Source organism: Neomonachus schauinslandi, chromosome 6, assembly GCF_002201575.2.
Source record: "Neomonachus schauinslandi chromosome 6, ASM220157v2, whole genome shotgun sequence".
Classification (NCBI taxonomy): domain Eukaryota; kingdom Metazoa; phylum Chordata; class Mammalia; order Carnivora; family Phocidae; genus Neomonachus; species Neomonachus schauinslandi.
This window is the reverse complement of record NC_058408.1, coordinates 137,213,046-137,227,222: the sequence shown is the minus strand read 5'-3', so window position 1 is coordinate 137,227,222 and position 14,177 is coordinate 137,213,046. Positions and strand designations below refer to the sequence as shown.

The 14,177-nt window shown below is 45.3% G+C and overlaps 1 protein-coding gene and 1 pseudogene across 18 annotated transcripts in view; one reads left to right on the top strand and one right to left on the bottom strand.

Moving 5' to 3' along the window:
- TCF7L2 (transcription factor 7 like 2) overlaps positions 1-548 on the bottom strand; it is a 198,681-nt gene extending 198,133 nt beyond the window's left edge. For all 18 annotated transcript variants that reach the window (XM_044916146.1, XM_044916145.1, XM_044916147.1 and 15 more), the window contains exons 1-2: positions 345-548; positions 8-74 (exon numbers count right to left, since the gene is read on the bottom strand). In XM_044916146.1, the coding sequence (XP_044772081.1) occupies positions 8-74; positions 345-533 (256 nt within the window). In that variant the 5' untranslated portion in view covers positions 534-548. The remainder of the gene's footprint in view (positions 1-7; positions 75-344) is intronic.
- A 10,449-nt stretch (positions 549-10,997) lies between these two features.
- On the top strand, positions 10,998-12,306 carry LOC110589492 (annotated as a pseudogene).
- The last annotated feature ends 1,871 nt before the right edge of the window (positions 12,307-14,177 follow it).

Below are 14,177 nucleotides of genomic sequence, written 5' to 3'. Positions count from 1 at the left end.
TACTCACCTTCTTCCAAACTTTCCCGGGATTTATCTCGGAAACTTTCGGAGCGAGGCGGAGGCCGTCTTTCCGCCTTCCCGGAGGGGTGGAGGTGGGGAGGGCGAGGGGCAAACGCCACGCAGAGGGGGGAGAGGGGGAGAAAAAGGATCAGAGGGGTGGAGGGGTGGGGGGGTTGGGGGGGAGAGAAAACAGGGTTACAAGTTTCTGCAATGGTGGCACCGCGCTCACATGCCGCCCGCCCGGCCCCGCGGCGCCCCCGGCCCCGATTCCTCCCCTCTCGGCACCGTTTGCCAAGCCCAGGAAATAGACTCAAGACCCCACCAGCCCGAGGGGCTTTTCCTACCTCGGAATCAGAGGAGCTGTTTTGATTCGTTTCTGATTCATTGACTAGAGACGATTTGACATCAGCTAAATCCCTCTCTGCCGAGGAGTTTTCGGAGCTCTTCTCCTCCTGCTCGCCCTCGTCTTTGAAGGAAATCAGTTCGTCGTTGGCGCCTAGGTCATCTCCTCCACCGCCGTTCAGCTGCGGCATTTTTTTCACCCACCAGCAGCAATTTTGGAAGAAAAATGAAGGAGGAAGAAAAGCCAAAAAAAAAAAAAAAAAACCCAAAAAGTTTTGCCCCCCCCCAAAAAAAATGTTGCAAGAAAAAGACGAGTCCAAGGTGAACTTTTTTTTTCTGCTTTGGGGTCTTTTTCTCCTGGGGAGGGGAAAGAGGGAGAAGGGGAGGGGAAAGGGGGGGGAGATCTTCTGCACGCGTGAGTTTGGGTTTCTTTTTTCTCTCGTTCCCAAGGATCCGATCAATGTGCAAAAAAATAATAAATAAAAAAGGGGGTAAAAAAAACACACCAACAACAACAAGAAGTCAGATATAAAGAGCAAAGGGGGGGGAAGCCGAAGATACAGGAGGAGCTCGTGCCTCTCGGATTTGAGTGAGTTGAAGTTAGACTGAGAGCTTTTCAGTTCAAAGGCGGCGCTGATTGACAGATAGAAAAAGGGGGATCGAAATCCGGAGGAACGGAGTAGTCTGGGAGCGGAGATTATTGACAGGGCGAGAGGAACACACTCGCTTAATGAGATGCCGGGGGGCGGGTCTTTCCCGGTGACGTGTGCATAAATAAACAGCCGGGGTGGGCGGGGCGGGGGCGGCTAACAATGATCCTTTCGGGCGCCGGGAGAGGGAGGAGGAGAGGGGCGGGGGAGGAGGGGGGAGAGAGTCGGAGGGAGGAGTGTGCAGGGGGAGAGGCCTGCGCTGAGTGGGTGCGAGCCCGCGAGTCTGGGCGAGGGTGCAGGACTCGCTCCGGGAGGGGGGCGGCTTCGGAAGGACAATGCGGAGTGGGAGAGGAGGGGAAGGGGGTGGCGACCGAGTCAGGAATCCGAGCCGAGGAAGGCGGAAGGAAAGCCCACTTGGGGGGCGGGGATGGGGAGAGGCCCAGAAAAAGTGCACTTTGGAAATATTAGAAATAAGTCTTAAGGAAGGGGAAAAGGAGGAGAGTGCTGTGGGGAAGGGGTGGGGGGGGTGCTTAGTGGTTAATCCAGCAGGGAAGTCAGCCACCCTTGGGCGGGGATCTAACAGAAGTGGTCAAAAAGAAAGATCAGCCCTCCACTTTCAGAGAGCTTGGGGAAGTGGGGAGCCTGGCAAAGTTCCTGGTCATCGGCAGTGAAAGAAACTATTAGCCCACGAGGTCTTCCCTCCCCTTTTTGTTTATTAATAGTGAGTCATTTCATTAAATCTTAAGTCTCACTAGAATAAATATACCAAGATGACTTTTTACCCAAAAAACAATACAAATACTGTAGTGTTAGTCAGGGGCATTAAAAATATCCTTAAGGAAAAATACGTGGTTCTTTTCAATGTAAAGTGTTGTTCTTTTTTCTTTTTTTTCCCTCTCCTTTGGTAACTGACGTTGGAGGTGGTAGGAAATGAGCTAGGATTCAAAGTCCTTTCTGCCTTTGGAGGTGAAAAGTTTGGGCGTTAACACCGCCAGGGAAAATAAAACTGAAAGTTCACCAACCTTTGGGATCGGTGGTGCTGCTGGAGTCTTTCTCCAAAGGGGTGTGAAATGAAATCCCCAAAAGATGGGCCAAATAATCAAGATGTAGATGGCTCTGGCAGGAAATTGCTAACCAAGCTGATGCTGAAAGAGCTCGGGGAGGAGGTGGAAAACCTGGGGTTTGAGGCAGGTATTGTTTTTAGGCACTCTCCTGGGGAGCAGATTTGCTACAAAATGGGGAACAGAATTATGTTAAAGAGGAAAAGGCCTGACTCTCCCAAAACATAGTCTTCCTGGATGTTGGAGCAGGGACACTCATTTTCTTGCAAATATCCAATGAGAAGTGGACCAGAAACTAAAACATGAAAAGGGAGACAAAAAAGAAATCAATAGGAATTAGCAAATTATCTGTTAGGAACAGTGTTGGTCCGCAGTCTATGATATACTAAATTATCCCACCAATTCCTAAAAAAAATTCACATTCATTCCAACTGGCCCATCAGCACCTAAGGTTTCTAAAAGAAAGCAAATTTACCATGTAATATTTAGAGAGTTTGGGTTTCAGCAAAACTGTTTTATAGGCTAAGGTCTCAGAAAGAAGACTACTAAAAATAATGATACCAAGATTGACAAGGCCAATGAATTCCCCTGCACTGGGAAAAATTCGCAACCACATTAGCACACTAAAGAGTAAAGACGCAGGCAAAATAAAATTGGGGGGGGGGGGCTACAGAGGAGAATCACTGTAACTCCCAACTTTAATACTAATCAGAAAATCAGAAGTAGAGTGAGAAGGAGCCAGAAAAGAAGTAAAACAAATGTGTACATTTAATCAGACAGGATTGCATAGGATACAAAGCACAGGGCTAATTAGTCTCAGCAGGTAGGACTAACCTTCAGACTTCATAAATAAATAAGGCGGGCACAGTTTCTGAGAGGGAGAGTGGAGACAGAAAGGGGATTATTTCAAGACACCAAGTAAAAACATGAAGAATGAAATGCTTCACTGTTAAATCCATGTACAAATGGATTTAACAGTTTCCTTTTCGTAGGTCTTTTCACTTGGTTGCCTTTAGATTTACACATTTAGCGAATGACCATAGCTTTTCACACTTGCTAATTGTCACCTGCATACCTAGTGTGCCTGAGTTCTGTGTACAGCACAGACTTTCCTAAAGCCTGTTTTAAGGGCTTATTTACTTAAACTGGAACACATTCATAGTAACTCAATTTTATGGCAATTTCTTTGTCCTGTGCGGTGGTATTTTTTTTTTTAATCTAACCCTGATCTGAATTAAGTTGGATAATGAGGTCTTCTATGTCCTCTATAGGACTACATGGATAATAAAAGCTCATAAATACACTGAATGGAAATTTTGAAGCTTATTGTTTTTAATGTCCTGGCCTGCATTTTAGCATATGTAAATACTAACAGCTTTCTTCCGATGATTAGTAACCTCATCCATTTTGGCATATCCTCATATTTCTCATTCAAAGGAAACTCTTGAATCTTTCCTTCTTTAAATCTCTGATTTAATTAAGCAATTAAAAGTTATTCCATGAGAGCATATGTGCCACATTTAATTTCATTGCTTCGTGCCATAAAAAGCTTGGGGAGACCTGCAAGATCTCAGAGGGTCAATAACCCCCAAGTCTCTGAAAGGGCTTCAGGTGATGCCGGGATGGGAGGTGGGGGAGGGAGAGGGTGTGGAATTGCAATTGGCAAAAAGCAGGGTAATATAATACATTTTTTTTTAAGTCAGGTTGGCTCACAATGTGGACATGTATTTTATAGATTTGGTGTGGAATTTTAAACAACAGTTGGCTTGTGTCCCGGTGTGGAGGCAACTTCTTTCTCCAGATACTGATGACTCCTAATTTACGGGACCATGAGTTCTGCCCCAATAGCAGGGGGTTCGAAGAATACAGGGAAGAAAGCAGACCAGTTCTGACTTTGGCCTGAGTCCAGGGGTTTTGCATATTGGGAGGAGGGCAGGGTGGGGAAGAAGTTGTGACCTCTTTCTTGGGTGCCCATTCCTGGGGCCAGCCCAGGTCCTGAACTCTAAGGAGACTGCGCTTCAGCCTCTCTCTTCCTGCTTCTCCTCCTCATCCACTGCCCTTCTGCTTCTTCACTCTTCTGTTTTCTCCTCCCCTTCAGCTGTCCTTCTATTAAATCCCTGTGGACACATGTTGATATTAGTAATCTGCATTTTCCCTTGAAAATTAAGTGAACAGGTCCCCTTTCCCAGAGATATTTCCTTGCTCATCAAGGATACAGATCATTCTTCGGATGTTGGTTCCCCATAGGGGAGCCATTGTAGAGTGGTAGGTGTCCTCCAACCAATGAGAACGTGCTTGATGGGGATGGCGGAAATAGGCCAACGTTACCTCTGTCCTCTGAGAACTGTCTCACCTGACAGGTGAGGTGATTGGACTGGGTATTTCCCCGGTCCTTCTTTAACACCCAGGGGGCCCATGATTCCATAGTTTCAGCCCACACCCTAGTTATGCTAAAATGTTCACCAGCACACCAACAAAGAGGAGAAAGCATGTTGGAAGTTCAGCTTTGGAATTTAAGAAAAACAAGGAGAGTCTGTTCAGATTCACCAGAAGTGGAGAAATACATGTTGACAAGTACACTCAGCTCCCCCAACCGCTCAGCCAGATTCCACTCAATGACCCTCAACAGTGACGTGTACATGTATGCGTGTGTATTTGTTCTGTGTGATTTTTCCTTAAAGACCCGGGTTCCAAGATGGATGATCTGCTACCCACTGTGTTGGACTTATCTATGCAGGGAGTGTGCTGACTGAGGGAAGCCAAAAAAAGAACCTTAAACATAAGGAAGCTATAAAATGGGGAAATGTTTTGAAGCGAAGTCCTGCTTCCACTGTGAGATTTTTCTGTTTGCTTTTTGTTCTGCGTGGGTGATGGTTCCTTATTTGGACCTTGAGGAAAGCTACTCCCTGAGCCAACATAGGATCACTAAAAATTGGACACCTCGGAGAGTTTTCAATTTTAGCAGGAGGAAGGGGTAGGCAAAAAAGGCCCACTTCACAGGCATCCTTTTATTTTTCCCCAATGATTCTGTCAAGGGACATGGAAAGGCACATCCCCTCTTTCTTGAAACCCTGAGGAACACTGTTCTGTTCTGGCATTTTTCTGAAGTGCCTGGCTTGATCACCTTGCTTCAGCTAATGACAGGTCTGGGTAATAAAGTGACAATAATGCCTGATGATCCAAGGGTTAATGGGGAGATGTAGGCATTTGTACAGAGTTTCATCATCTGCCTTCATAAGCTGATCACTACTGCTATATAGGCATTTGTGACAGGAGCAGCCTTTCAAAAGACATCAGTCCTCCAAAATTTATACCTTTCTTATTGACAAGATGTCTTTTAACCCTAATGGTAATGGAAGAAGGCCAATAAATGAAACATTTACTGCATAACTTGCCTTATTTTGGGGTGGTGTACAATTCCTTTCTAGCTGTCTCTAGAAGATGTTTTCAGCCTAATTTGCTCCCTAGAAATTTCGCTTGCTACAGTTATACATCTATGACGTCTTATTGCCTGAAGCCAAGTCTGAATAAGAACTTTCTTAAGATATACTTACCCTAATGCCAGGCTACAGGAACTGGGCTGCTTTATGCTGAATTATTTGTGCTACCCTGATATACAGGATAGAGACTTCCCGATAGTCATTGCCAAAGGGTAGGTCTAAATGTTTCTGAGAAGGGGGGGAAAGGCAGAAAAAGGTGAAAGAAGTTTCAACTAGGTTGATTTGTAGAAGTCTTTAGAATTAATAATTGGGTCTGTATTTAACATATTAAAATGCCTGAGGTTTTCTTTTCCTTCTCTCTTTTTTTAAAATAGTTTCAGTGACCCCATCCTTTCTTACAAAGCCTCCTTGCTGGCCCAAGCCCATTGTTATGTTCAGAAATGTCATGCATATCCAAGCATCTTCCAGAAAAACATGGGCACTTTAAACTGAGGCAAAGACAATGTCAGCCAGCATGGAGCCCTCTCACAAGGTGGTTTACATCTGTTCAAGGGACAGAGCAGGTGAAATTTCAGGAAAGGACAATACCATTGTTCCCCTTTGTAACTTATCTAGGTGTGGGCTGACACACCTGCTTCTGGCCAAAAGCATCATGGGATAAAGGAGGTGAAGGATCCAAGGAGACTTCCAGGTCGAGAGTGTGAAGATTTTAGGCTTGGTTCCCCACCCTCCCAGCCCCACCCCCAGAACCCACAGCACGTTTGAGCCGTCGTCTATCCTTGAGGAAGGACTAAATCTATGTTGATCGAATCACTTGAGACTAGACTGGAATCAGCTCCCCTTCTTTCCCCCTTGCAAAAATCCCAGTTGTTTGTTTAAATTCCAATGATATTTGTGGATTACATTTCCTAATGAAACTTTCATTTGAACAGGGAAAAGGAAGAAGGGTAAGTGATGAGTCCTGGGGTCCAGAGTGAGTTTGGATTGCAGTAGGGACAACAGCCTGCAGCACAGGGTTCAGCAAGAGCGAGGCTTCCAGTCGACTGTCATCTGGAGCAAACTCGTCTCTTGGTAGCCTGAGGGCACACTGTAAATACCTAGAGCAGGAGGGAAGGCATTAGTCGTTATTTCTTAAAGGTTCCAGGATGCCGAGAGTGAGAGGTTATAATGACCTCAAAACCCCTTAAGAAGAACAGGTGCCCCTCCTAGCAACCTCTGGCTTAGAAACGCGGTCTTTCTCTTTGTGTGTGTATCCAGACAATGATTCTCCCACGCTTTCTATCGATGGTCAGGTTCTCAATGTCTGTGCATAGCACAGGCATAAACATTCCTTGCTCCTACACAGCCAAGGGCTCTGCTCCTGGAGCAGCCCAAGTCCTGGGCAGGAAAGAACCAGCAGAGATCCCACCCATTCTCCCTCCTCCTTCCTGCCAGCGTTCATCAGGGGCAGGAAGCCTTGCGAGTGATGGTGCCTCTGTACGCCCGTGAGACCCTCATAGCTCTGCAAGGCCCTGCTGCCCACCCCACCCCCAACAGCCGAGGTGATGACTATTTAGAAGCCAGATGGGCATTTCTTAGGGAAGGATCTGCTATCGATGTCTTTCAGCCTTTTGTTCTTTGAGGGAACCCTGCCTACCCTCTGCCTGAGAAGCATCTTTCCAATATGATCTCCTGGCTGTTCATGTTATTTTCTGCTGGCTAAAAAAACAGCATGTACTATAGAGTTCTTTTTTAAAAAGTGAAATTGTTCATGAAAAATACTTGAAAGGATGTGCTCCAAAATGTCAACAGCACTTTCTTTTCTAGACGATGGAATTTTGACTTTCATTTTTATACTTTTTTATACTATCTGGTTTTGTTTGGTTTTAACAACTGGGCATGGGTTATTTGCACAATCACAAAAGGAAGATAATGCTTTTTTCTCTTTTCAGAAATAAATGCCTTGGCTTTCCTCCTCCTTCTCTCTTGTATACATTCCAATTCGCTCAAACTGGGGATATTTCAAGGTACTTGTTGCTGACATTGCATCTAATATATAACTTTGAACCTCTGTCAAATTTACTCTCATACTTGAATTTCAAAGCACATCAGTGACAAAAGAGTCCATTTCATGCTTTTAAGTTGAAAATTAATAATAAACCCCATCCAGGTGCACCTGGGCGGCTCAGTCCGTTGAGTGTCTGACTCTTGATTTCAGCTCAGGTCATGATCTCAGGGTCCTGAGATCAAGCCCTGGGTGGGGCTCCGCGCTCAGCAGGAAGTCTGCTTGAAATTCTCTCTCCTTCTCTGTCTGCCCCTTCCCCCCTCATGCGCACACACGCACGCCCCCTCTCTCTCAAATAAATAAATAAATATTTTAAATAATAATAATAATAAACCCCATTCACCCAAAAGGTGCTCAGAGACCTGTCTGCAGGGTTCACGGAGGCAGCGGCGGCATCCTCTCTTTGTTAAAGGGGACTGTCTTTCTACCAACCCTTCCTCATACATTGTCTCACTTGCTGCTCGCACCACCTTGTGAAGTAGAGAGGGCATATATAATTATCCCCATTTTACAGGTAAGGAAACTGAGGGTCCAAGAGATGCAGGCTGGCCAAGCATCCCCTGGCTGGTGATAGCCAGGCCGAGACTGGAGTTCAAGTTTCCTGATTCCTGAGTCCAGGTCTTTCTTTTGCCACTGGCTCCCGGGTCAACCCAACAACAGGATTACCCTCATGATTTTTTTCTGTGATACATTGGGGGTATAAAGAGGATCTTGGCAAAAATATAAATAGTTTCCTTTAAATTTTTTTTTTAAAGAGGCAGATGCTTAACCATCTGAGCCACCCAGGTGCCCCCAAAATATAAATAGTTTCCTTTGAAGTAAAACTCACACCCAGCCCTCAGCTGCACTCTGAAGTGGAGAACGTTTGTCCTCAAGGCCCACCCCCCTCCCCTGCACGTGCAAACACACACACACACACACACACACATTTATGCTTCTGGGATGCCCAGGGCTCTCTCCTCAACTTACCCCATTCCTTACACTCCCCACCGCAAAACTGTGCCAGGGTTTGTCAGCCTGGGCGCCAACGATATTTCGGACTGAGTAATTCTTTGTTGTACAGGAGTGTCCTGTATGCTGTTGGCTACTGAGCAGCATCTCTGGTCTCTCTCCACTAGCTGACATTGGCAGTGTCTCCTCAGTTGTAACAGTATAAAATGTCTCCAGAAATTGCTGTAAGTCCCCTGGGGGTGGGGGGTATGGAGCAAAATCAGCCCCAGAGGAGAAGCACTGCTCTATACCGAATGCCCTTTGTGGAGGGAATATGATAAACTCAATCATTTTAGTAAGTCAGTTAGTTTTCAGACCATCTCCCCCTTCCCGCAGTCGACACGGGGCTGGCTCAGAATGGCCTGGGGACTTTCTCTAAACTGTGGCATTTCCAGTCCCTGGTGAAAACCTATGCCCCACACAAAAGGGCATCTTGATCTCACCAGAAGTGTTCAAATCTTGGCTATGCCATGTCTGAATGTGTGCCCTGGAGCCCACCTAAAAATCATTGTGACTCTCTTTACTCATCTATAAAGTGTGGACATAAGACCTACATCTGAGTGTTATCATTAGGATTCCATGAAATAATATGTCAAATTATGTCAGATAATATGTCAAATAATATGTCAGAGGCCTCCAATCAGGGCAGATTTTGTTTCTTGCCTCCCGTGTCCAGATGGAGATCAAATGCCCGGATTCAGCACAATCCTGGCACCATGAGAGGGCTCAGTAGGCCTTCACTCTACACTGTTATTCTGTCCCTCCTAGTTACACCTCTCAAGGGTAGCTGGATTGTACAGAGGAAACGTACCTGCACTCAAAATGAACACATCTGGAATGGTGGCTTTCACACCAAAGACAAGCTGGACAGTTGCAGGGAAGACTCTTTAGGATCTCTTTGTGGTTCTGTCCATTGGGAGGGGGCAGTCCCACCGTAAGAGTGTCCCCAGTCACCCTCCTCTCTCTCTCCCTCCAAGCAAATCCCTCCCACCCAGTTAGGGAGGGCAGCAGGACAGATTTCAAAAACCCCCAAGGCTTGATCTCCATTGTCTAGTAATTTAATAACATGCAGCCCTTTGTAAACACTAATTAAGCAAGAGCCCTGCTCCTTGGTGAGGGAGGCCTGCCACCCTCCCACCCCAGGCCCCTGCTTTCAGAAAGGAAGCCACTAAGAGGTGGCCCCCAGGAGAAGTTGTTTGCCTAAGGCTGGCTAAAGAAGAAAGAAAGGAGGAAGCTAGGTCAAAAGGGAAGAAGTGGAATTCCAGGTTATAGGACTTCAGGGGTTCGGTCCAGTCAAGGCTCTTACTGGCTAATCTGGACTGGAGCATCTCTTTGAGATCAGGGGCTCTGCTAGCTCTTCCATTTCTTAGGGGAATGTGTCAGAGACCCCTTTGAAAATCTGAAATTAGCTTTAGGATTTCTCACCTGCTCACACTTAAAATTGTGCAAATACGGGATGCCTGGGCGGCTCAGTCCATTAAGCAGCTGACTTGGGCTTAGGTCATGATCTTAGGGTTTTGGGATTGAGCCCTGCATTGGGCTCCATGCTCAGCAGGGAGTCTGCTTCTCCTTCTCCCTCTCTCTCTGCCTCTCCCCTCACTCATGCTCTCTCTCACTCTCTCTCTCTTCAAATAAATAAAAATCTTAAATTTTTTTTTACAAATACAGGTGACCCTCAAACAATGCAAGGGGTAAGGGGTACACACAATAGAACATGCACATTTAAAATTTTGACTCCCCCCAAATTAATTATTAATAGCCTACTGTTGACCAGAAGCCTTACTGATAACATAGTCGATTAACACATATTTTGTATGTTGCATGTATTACATACTGCATTCTTACAATAAAGTAAGCTAGAAAAAAGAAAATGTTATTAAGAAAGCTATAAGGAGGGGCACCGGGGTGGCACAGTCTGTTAAGTGTCTGACTCTTGGTTTTGGCTCAGGTGGTGATCTCAGGGTTGTGAGATTGAGCCCCACAACCTGCTATGTGCTAAGCGGGAATCTGCTTAGAATTTCTCTCTCTCCTGCTCCCTCTGCTCTGCTGCCCCCCCCAACACGTGTATGTGCTCTCTCTCGCTCTCTCTCAAATAAATAACCACAACGTGGGGCTCAGGTTCATGACCTGAGCCAAAGGCAGCTGCTTAACCGACTGAGCCACCCAAGCACCCCTAAATAAATGAATCTTAAAAAGGAAAAAAGAAAGAAGAAAGAAAGAAAGAAAGCAAGCAAGCTCTAAGGAAAAGAAAATACATTAACAGACCTGTACTGTAAAAAAAAAAATCCACAAATAAGTGGACGCTTGTTGTTCAATGGTCAACTGTACTCTCTGAACTTCTTATTAAAATTTCCTGCCCTAAAGAATTATAAGTCAAGTCTGACGTTTGTCTAGCCTTTTACAGCTTTAGGAGCACTTTCCAATAGGCAAGCAGGACAACGAGGGGGTAAGTCACGTGGGTTCTAGACTGATGGGTGTGAACCTGTCAGAGCCATTCATGATCTGCCCGGAACGAGGTATCTCAGCTCTCTGCACTCACACTTCCTCTTGCACAAAGTGCAGTGAGGAGGATAGATTTTGTTAAAATGATTTCTGTTTTACAAATGAAGAAACTGAGCCTTGGAAAAACTGGACCCAAAAAGCTACGATTTGAACCCAGGACTCCTTTCATATATCATTCTAGTAAAACTTTTAAAACTTTTTGTTGAAGGATAACATTCATAGAGTAAAGTACACAAATCATAAACATTCACCTTGCTGAATTCTTACTAATAGACACACCCATGTAACTATCATCTGGATTAAGATAATAGGATATTATCCAAACCACAGAAGCCATCCTCATGTCTCCTCCAAGTAGGATTGCCAGATTTAGCAAATAAAAATAGTGCCTAGGACATACTTAAAATAAAAAATTATTTGCTTTTAATCTGAAATGCAAATTTCACTGGGTGGGCTATATTTTATCTGGCAATCCTACCTCAAAAGCAAGCTCTAGTCTTTTATGATTCTTGATTAGTTTTGCCTATTCTTGTACGGCATAGAAGTGGAATCATATAGTATGCGCTCTTTTGGTTCTGGCTTCTTCTGTTTAACAAGTGCGTGAGATTCAACCATGTAGCGGGCAGCATTCCACGCTCAGCCCACAGCTTGCGGGCCAGGGACCGGGAGGCCTCTTGGCGCATGCTGAGTTGCAGGGGCTGCTGAGCCGCCCACGGGTCATGCCAGAAGCCTGCTTGCACGCCCCAATTCAAGAGGTTCCTCCAGGACCCGAGAGTGGACCCTTATTGCAGTGAAGGGGGGTGCGGCTCACTAGGGATGTGACCCACTGCTTTGGGTGGAGGAGCCTCAAGCTGGTGGGGATGGAGATGCTACAGGCACCAGAGAGGGGCCTTGCCCAGCACTATCCTGACCTGCCGAGGAAGCCCTTCTGCCCAGCCCTCATCCTCTACATGAGCTCCGGCCCCATGTGGCTGTGGTCTGGGAAGGCCCCCACGTGGTCTGCTCCTCCAGGGCCATGACAGGACACACCGACTCAGCTGAGGCTGCCCCAGCACCATCAGGGGGGACGTCAGCATCCATATCAGCAAGAACATCATCCATGCCAGTGACGCCATGGAGGGGGCCCAGGGGAGATCCAGCTACGGTTCCAGAGCAGTGAGCTGGTGGACTGGGCAGACGAAGGCCACCAAAGCAGCATCCACCCAGGCCGAGCACTCAGGCCCTCAGCCACCCCAGCAGCCACCCAGGATCAACCATCTCTGTTGACAAGGACTTGAGCCCACACGCATGGTCTCTCCGTCTGTCCCAGACCACCTCCCTGTCCACCTTCTGCCCCACCCCAGCCCAGAGGGATTGAGCAACCAACTTTAAGTGCCTTTTAGTATCCTAAGCCAGCAAGAGATGGGACCAAAGCCTTTCCTTTTTTTTTTTTTTAAGATTTCATTTATTTATTTGACAGAGAGAGAGCACACACGGGGAGCGGCAGGCAGAGGGAGAGGCAGAAGCAGGCTCTTCGCTGAGCAGGGAGCCTAATGAGGGACTCCATCCCAGGACCCTGGGATCATGACATGAGCCGAAGGCAGACACTTAACTGACTGAGCCACCCAGGCACCCCACCAAATCCTTTCTGTACTGAAGTGCCAGACAACCTTTGGAGTGTCTCCAAAAGTGTGTAGTGTGACTTCTCCTCCCCCAAAGAGGGGGGGACATTAAATTCACCATATTGTCTATGGGGGTGGATTTCTTATTAAAGTTTCTGCCATCTCTGAGGAAGGGATGAGGACTTTATGCAAAGTTGTAAGAATTCGAGAGTATAAATAAAGCTTACCCTTTGTCTCTCTCCCTCTCACACTCACACACATTGTAACATTGTCACAATGTAGCAGCAATTCTTTTTCATTACTGTATATAATGGAAAACAAATTTGTTTTTTTTTAAGATTTTAAGTAATCTCTACACCCAGTGTGGACTGGAACTCACAACCCTGAGATCAAGAGTTACACACTCCACCAGTGTGTAACTCCACCAAACTGAGCCAGCCAGGCACCTCATCTACAGTGGAAGACAAATTTATAATATGTAATCAATATAAGTTTATTCATTGTATATTGTAAATATATACGTATACAATGAATATGAACTTTTAGGTTGCTTTTAGCCAAGGCAAAGGGGCTACTATAAATCTTCTTGTTCAGGTTCTTTTGTTAATATATGAATGCCTCTCTATTGGGTATACATCTAAGGGTAATATTTCTGTGACATTAGTGTATGCATATGTTCAGCTTTGATAGGCAGTACCAAATTTCTCCAAATTTGTTGAACCAATTTATTCAAGAATGCACGGATTCATTTGTATCACCTGGTATTGTCAGTTTACTCCCTTTTATGGTTTTAATTTGCATTTTCCTAATAACTTATGATTTTGAGCACCTTTTCACATGCTCACTGATGATTTAGATGTTTTCTTTAGTAAAATGCTTGTTTAAGACTATTGCCCATTTTTTTAAAATGGTGTGTCTTTTCTTATTGATCTGTAAGAATTCTTTACATATTGTAGATATAAGACCTTCATAAGACATAAGTTTTGTAAATATCGTCTCCTTGTCTGTGGCTGGTTTTTTACTCTCATAATGGTACATTTGGACAAACAGAAGCTTTTAACTTAAATGGGTATTACTTTTGTGTGTTTGCTGTTTAAGAAATCTTGACCTCTCCCAAGGTCATAAAGATATCCTCCTATGTTACCTTCTAGAAGCATTTTCATTTTATTATTCACATTTAATAGAGCTACTGGACCTATTTCTTTGTCTATCATATGTACAATCCAATTAATTTAAAAATTATTTCCCAGCTTCATAATCCTATAGAATCTATGTTCATATTTGCTAATATCATCATTAGATAGTTCCTTTCAATCCAATAAAGAATTACTAAGCATATGCCCATGTGCCAAGGCACTGTGCTTTATACTAAGAATTTAAAACTTGAACTCATGGGGCGCCTAGGTGGCTCAGTCATTTAAGCATCTGCCTTTGGCTCAGATCATGATCCCAGGGTTCTGGGATGGAGCTCCACATCGGGCTCCTTGCTCAGGAGGGAGCCTGCTTCTCCCTCTCCCTCTGCCTGCAGCTCCCCCTGCTTGTGTTCT